This window comes from Phacochoerus africanus, chromosome 4 (genome assembly GCF_016906955.1).
Source record: "Phacochoerus africanus isolate WHEZ1 chromosome 4, ROS_Pafr_v1, whole genome shotgun sequence".
NCBI lineage: Eukaryota > Metazoa > Chordata > Mammalia > Artiodactyla > Suidae > Phacochoerus > Phacochoerus africanus.
The window spans coordinates 34,809,447-34,816,711 of NC_062547.1; the positions used below are offsets into that span (position 1 = coordinate 34,809,447).

A 7,265-nucleotide genomic window follows, 5' to 3' on the forward strand; every position below is an offset into this window, starting at 1 on the left:
AACCGTAACATCGATCTGAAATAGAACACTGGGAGGATTATATAAGATAACGTATGGAAACCACTTTGAGCTATTCCTGTTTGGGAAACATTAGCTGTTGTTATCTTCACATTGCAAACCAAAAGACTGAATTTCAGGACATTTAAGGGACTTGTTCAAATTTGCACAGCTAATAATACATGGTGGTGGGGCAAGATCTGAACCCAGAATGCCTGCCTCCTGAAGCACTATAGATAGATTTAAGCGTTTTCAAGAGATTTATGCAACCAAGCGTATTTAACACTTAAAATATACATTGGTTACAAAATGATGTATTTTTATAGTATCATTTTTTTTCTAAAGAAAATATAATACATAGATATGTGTGAAAAGTACTAAAGAAAAAAAAAATACACCAAAATGCAAATGGTGAGTACATGGCAGGGGGTGTTTGAGAATCCAAAGTTATTTGTGTTTTGCTATTTGTTATTTGTTAGAATTCATCAGATATGGTTTATGTAATCAAAAAAATAAGTTATTTAAAGAGAGAAATAACAATGATAATAACAGCAACAATGAAATTCCTTTATCTCTTGTGTGCATGACAATACAAAATGCTTATTTTATTTAGACTTTACATTTTCCAGACACTCCTAGTGTAGATTCTTGCTGAACTTCCATAGAAACTTGTACATCCGCCAATCCTCTGTGCTGCCACACTCAAATTCTTTGTTTAGGTGTTAGTTTCCTCACATGTCTATACAGAGCTGTCCCTTGGTGTCTACAGGGGATTGGTTCCAGGACCCTGTGGATACCCCAGTCCTGGGATTGCTCAAGTCCCTTATGAAAAATGGTATAGTATTTGCATATAATCTATACACATCTTGCTGTATACTTAAAATAATCTCTAAATTACTTATAATACCCAATACAACATAATGATATGTAAATAGTTGCCAGTGTGCTATTTTTGCTTTTTGTTTTAATTTTTGGAACTTTCTGGAATTTTTTTTTCTTTCAAATATTTTTGATCTGAGATTAGTTGAATCCACAGATGTGGATACACAGGGCCCACTATACTATGTCTATCCTAGTTTCCCTCATATGGTGGCACTTTAAAATGCTTGATGAATAACATATCCATGGGGATCTTGACCTTGGAAATAGTATTCCTGATTCCAAAATTATTAAAACATTTCTATACTGGTGATTAATTGTTACGCATGTCTATTCCATTTCTAACCAAGACTTTTTATGTCTCCAGTTGTTTTTCATTTTATATTAAAATATTTATAAACCACATTTAGCACTTATATTTCACACTCAAGTCCTTATCAAGAAGATTTTAATAATCATCCTCTGAAAAAGGCCCAAGTAAATTTAACCATGGTACCCTTTAGGGAGATTTCATATCTTTAGTGGTTTTCCTGGACACGATTATTACTTGTTAAAATAGTTTATAATTGAAGTTTTGGGGCTTCTTTCAGAAAGTTTGAATCTATTTCCTTAGCATTGCAGAGGCGAGTTTAAAAGGCAATGAAAGTATGGCAACTATGGGACAGCCTCTCTCGTCTGCTATCCGTAACACCCACACACCTGCCAGCTTCTCTGAGTGTGGCTTTGGCTGTTGTAGAGGCTAACATGGACTGGTGCCCTTTATTGTCTGACTCTAGATGGAGTGGTATCTATGGAATGTTCCATAGTATGTATATGGACATTTTCACATGGGTAAGATTGGGAGTGTGAAGATGAATGATACTGAATAATGCATCACGCGGAGAAAGCACCAGTGAGGAATTATGTTACTAGTGGAGACACTCAGCTTCTGACTGCCAGCTCTCAGACATCTGAACTTCTGTAGGCTGACTAGGGACCACATTTGCAGTGGACACCTGGCAGCCTCAGTGGACCCCTACCTTCCACATTCTTATTTTATTTGATCATATATCCCACTAGATAGCTATCAGCTTAAAAAGAGAGAGCATAATGAAGTAAATAAGACATCACAGTTTTAACTTTGGGAAAATTGCCTCAGCATTATAGGCCTCGGTTATAAAAATAATGACAATAATAAATTAGTAACAGCAACAACGAACATTTATTGAGGATTCACTCTGTGTCAGGTACTATTCTAAACCCTTGACATATATTAATTCCTTTTATCTAATACTTTCCTCACATAGTTTATTGTTAGAATCGAAGGAAAAATACCCAGGCAAAGTTCTTAGCACAGGCCCTAACCAATAATTCTGAGCTGAGTTCTCAAAACAGGTGGCTATTTTGTTGTTGTTAATGATGATGGATTAGACTCAATCACTGTGAAGTGGGTAATACAGAAGTCTTGAGAGATGAAGTGCTGTGACTACAAACTACAATCATTTAAGTACCAAGTATCTTCTCCTTTGCCTCTGCTCTTATTTTTTCCCTCATCTTTCATAGAATAAAGAAGGAAACTCTCTTAAATGATCTTAAATGATCTCCACGCACACTGGAGGCAGCTAATAGCTGGCCTCTAGGTGACGAAAAGAAATTATAAATGATTAAGTATTACTCCACATTTTGTTCTTTTTTAAAATTTTAAACAATGAAATAGTTATGCAAGATCTCAGGCTTCAAGCCACTCCCTCTCATCTCTCAGCATCCTTGAGAAGAGAAGAGCAGTATGTCTGGTACTTAAATCTAGGAGGACCTGGAGCTGTTAGTACCAGTGGAGCTCGGTTACTTCCTTGGCCTCCATTTCTCCTGTTGTTATAGGAAGATATTGGACACTTCATAGGAATAGAAAACTGGATTCCTCATGCACGGGACAGAAAAAAGCCTTCTTGTTGAAGAGTAGATTATGAACACTTATTTCCCTGAATGTTTGTGTGTATATGTGTGCATATGGGTGAAAGAAAAGCATTTTTAAGATGAGGGTGAGGACTGGCTAGAGAAAGATGAAACAGAGTGCATTTCCACTTTTAAAAATCATTAATTAGTGTAGACCTGTCTTCAAAATTAATAGACATTGTTGTAGTTTCTATAACTTAGAATGGAAACCTCCCTCTGCATTCTGAGGGCATAGAGGCTCTGAGCTTTGCCATAAACTTTATCAGTTGATTCTTTGGGGGAAACTAGAGAAATTTGGAGTTTTTAGGCTGACCAGCTTAGATCAAGTTCTGGCATAGCCTAGGTTTTTTTGTTTTGTTTTGAGGATGATAAGGGTAGCAGGGAAGGGAAGGTTGCCTCCTTGCCTTCTTTATCATAGACACAAAGTAAACTGGCTTAAATATTAGCCTTCTCTTTCCTTTTGCATTGGCCCCTCTTTAAAGTATAAAAATTATGGATATAAATTAGAAAATAAGCAAATATTATACAAGAACATATTTATTGGCTGAATAATAAAAATCAGTTAAGGAATTATGAGAATTAGAATTCCCCCTACTTGAAGTACAAGCTTCCAATAAGCAAACAGAAGTAAAACCTCCAAATGAGAAAGAATACACTGGTAACCTAAAGGTGGTGTCAGGACAATTTACCTGCTTCTCTGTAATGTACCTGCAGTTCTGATGACACAGACGCACAATGAGAGACACAGCAAATCAGCATATCATTAGAAGTGCATAACCACCACATGGCTTAGACTCCCTAAACGTGGACCCTTTAATTTATACACACCCACAGAGGCACCCTATTCATCCTGCTGCAAAAGGTGATTTGTTTATAGTTTCAAGCCAATACTCTATTTCAAAAAAACTTCAAAAACCAAAACCAAAAAGAAATCAACTAAAAACAAAACCTTGGAGACCATGGTTAATAAATAAGAGGGAAAAGGAGAAGAAACAGGCATGCCGAGCTGCACCTCTGACCTCATCTGCAAAACAGGCGACTTTGACAGCTTTCAGAGCCCAAGAGAGAAGGCTGAAAATGGAAAGGAGCTGTGCACATGCTCCCTGGGTATTCTCACATAATCTCCAGGATGGGGAGGTTTAATCAGTACCTACTGCATAAACTGTGACCTTTCAGATGTGGCTGAAACAGGTGTCGCTGCAGAGTTTATAAAGCCCTTCTAGGAAAGGTGAGAGGCAAGGCTTTACATTGTTCTTTCCAGGTGACAAATCAATAACAATCACATAAATAATGTACAAAACTAAAATCATTCAACTCTCAGTTCTTGCTTTTTAAAGATCACTTCTGATCATTCTCCAAGTGCAAATCTGGTTATTAAAAAATCATAAGTATAAGGAAAAAGTTAGCCCCATCTTCTGTCCCCCACCCTCCACTATGGGGTTTGATTTGATGCCCTCTCCGCAGGCAGTGCTTTCTTCCACCTACACTTTAAGATAGTCATTTTTCAGCCGACCTAGCCGGGTCCCATGGCTCCTGATGGTGAGGGCCAGCAGCTCGTATTTGTCCCTGAGCCCCACAGAGATGTCAAGCGTTTCCTTCAGCAGGGACCTGGTGTGGACCAGCATCCCTAAGAAGTCCTCGTTGAGCCGACTCTCTTGCCGGCTGTCCTGTTCCTGGCCCTGCTTGAACTTGCTTTCCAGCTCAGTGAGGGACTTGTCCGAATTGGAGTAAGCGTCCCCGATCTGGTGGGACTCCCGCCGCAGGTACTTGCCATAGCTCTCCTCCCCGTCCAGGTCGTAGGAGATGCTCTTACTGATGCCCTCCAGGACGCGCCCGGCGTCCTCCACCTGGCGGCCCAGCACCGTGAATTCCTCCCGCAGGGTGAGGCTCAGCAGACTGCTGGCCGGGCTACCCTCCCCCTGGGAGCAGCGCCGGTGGTCACTCACCCTGAAGAGCAGCTGGCACTTCTCGGGGTCATCGTTCTCCTCGTAGTCCCCGTCGGGCACAAAGTAGTGGTGCAGAGTCCCATTGGACATCTCTGGGTAGAGAGGACCATCGAAGTAGCCCTGACACAGGTGGCACAGAAAACCCATCCAGAGGAACTTCAGGAACACCATCCTGGATGTTCAGAATGAAAGGGGACCCCTGGAGAAGACTTTTTGCCCGGGAAACAAGGAAGGGGGTCCCCTTGGAAGTCAATGCTTCCCAGAGACGGCGGCGTCAGCCTCAATCCCAGCTGGCTTGCTGCACCCTGGCCCCCCTTCCCCAGCTGGCTTCATGTGGCTGCGGCACAAGAGCCTGGGTAGCAGCCCCCGCAGCCAGCAGCGCAGGATGCACAGTCGCTCTGAGCTCCTGCGCTGGATCGGGTGACTAGAACTCAGCCTCCTCTTTCCTGGAGGGATCCCGGCGCGGATAGGGATCCCCTCCTCCAGGGCTCTTGCAGGACTTTGGCTCCGCTGCGCCACTCTCGCTCTCCGAGTTCCCCCTTGCCCCGGGGAGTTGGAGCCTGTAGCTGGAGAGAAAGGCTCTTGCCCTGGGATAGTATTTCAGCTCCTGGACTGGGTGGGAATGCGGAGCTTTTCCTTTGGCTAATGATATCCTGAGGATCTCTCAGCTCTCAAATTACAGCTGGTTTCGTCACTTGGAAGCCAAGGAACAAGTTTGGAAAGAAACCTCTCACCAGGTCTCCGCTATTAAAGGTACAGGGTCTATTTTTGAAGATTGTTAAGGAGATCCTGGAAAAGAGACTGTAGCTTCAAAGAAAGAAGAAATAAAAGAGAAGAGGATAAAAGAATTCTCACAACAGGAAGACTGATTTGCTATTAACATGTTGAGAGGAAGGGTAATTAGCCTGAAGAAATGCCATTTCACGCTTTATAGTAAGTGTCAGTTAGATTGTACTCTGTAAGTGTATCTATTTTTATCATTAAAAAGTTTATGACTGAAGCAAATTTGAAGTGTAGGAAATGGCAGTTCTGTTTGGAAATGGTTAATTAAATTTTACAATACCAATACTTTGGAAGAAATAGGAATATAGAAAACTGACTCAGGTATGGTTGCTAGTATGTAGAGGAACGAAAGTTGATATATAGGATTTTTCAGTTTCATCAGCAAGGGACAGTCTGTTTAATTTTCTGAAAAACCATCCTTGCTAAGCTCCTCCGTTGCATCTTTAACCTACATCTTTACAGCTATTACCCCCCTGGGGACACTTAAAAGTTTTTGAGGAATATGGGCTAGTACTGTTATCTCCATTTTCCTTTCAGGGAAGCCAAGGAATAGACTGTTAAACAAATTGTTTATTGTCACAAAGTTAGATTGTAGTTGGGCTGGCACTCATTAAGTCATCAGGTCTTTCAATTTCATTTAGAAAAAAAAGTATTTTTTTCACCATTTTAATTTCTGATTTAAGAATTGCTTAGCAAATTGCCTGAAGGTCATCTGATTTGTTCACCAAGTGTTTATTGAGCATTTACTATACAGCAAATCTATTTTAGGTACTGTAAAAAAGTGAACAAAAATAGAGACAAATCCTTCCCCTCTTGGAGCTTACATTCTGGGACATGGAAAGAGAATTAATATAAATAAATAAATAAGTGATATTGTGTGTTGAACTGCAATAGGGCTGTGGAGGAAATGGCAGGGAGGGGAAAGGTTGGGAAACAGAGGCAGCATCCCTATTTTTATGGGTTATTTTCTCTTTTAGCCTTGAAATGTAACAGAAATACTCCTGTAATTTGCCTGTGTTTATTCTTATCTTCCTCTCAGAGTCATAAGGGCTTGGTGTCACTCAGTGCCACAGTGCTATACTTGCTGCCATTACATTCAATGACATAAACAACTCTGGCTAGACAATGGGAAGTCTGATTAAGTAACTGGATAGCTTGTCGATGTGGTGTCACAAGCATAGACTTTGAAGAGCACATTGACCTCACATTTTGATTTTTATTAAGCTACTTGGCGTCGTAAAAACATAGACCAAGTGAGTTTTCTTAGTGTTTATGCTAACTAAAGACTATGACTTACTTTCATTGTGTTTCAGGAGAAAACGACAACCTTCTCCGGTTGAAAGACTGGACTCTTGGACTCAAAGAGCCATATTGCTTCATTCTTCTTCCCCTGGCACGTTTACAAATGACAACAGATGGATTCAAATTGGCCACTTGGCCAAAAAAAAGAAAGAAAGAGGAATTTACTCTCACTTCAGTTCTTGCAAAATCTCCCTGATGAACAAATTCAACTAAGCAAACCTATTTTAAGCACTTAAAACTATTTGCCCTCTACTATGTTCAGGGCACAGTGTTAAGTCAGCTACAGATGCAAAGGTGTACAATACAAAGTTTCAGCCTACAAAGAGCTTACTCTTTTCTTTCATTCTTTCTTTAAAGTAAGGTTGATTTACAATGTTGTGCCAATTTCTGCTGTAGAGCATAGTGACTTAGTCATTCATATATATA

At 40.4% G+C, this 7,265-nt stretch overlaps 1 protein-coding gene across 1 annotated transcript; it reads right to left on the reverse strand.

Annotated features, from left to right (window-relative positions):
* Nucleotides 1-2,054: 2,054 nt before the first annotated feature.
* On the reverse strand, nucleotides 2,055-5,463 carry FIBIN (fin bud initiation factor homolog). Its single transcript, XM_047776118.1, has one exon. It carries the CDS (start codon nucleotides 4,923-4,925, stop codon nucleotides 4,290-4,292), a length of 636 nt encoding a protein of 211 aa, XP_047632074.1. The 5' UTR covers nucleotides 4,926-5,463; the 3' UTR covers nucleotides 2,055-4,289.
* Nucleotides 5,464-7,265: the final 1,802 nt, after the last annotated feature.

Coding starts and splice junctions, on each gene's coding strand:
- FIBIN (XM_047776118.1), bottom strand. CDS start 4,925: ATGGTGTTCCTGAAGTTCCTCTGGATGGGTTTTCTGTGCCACCTGTGT.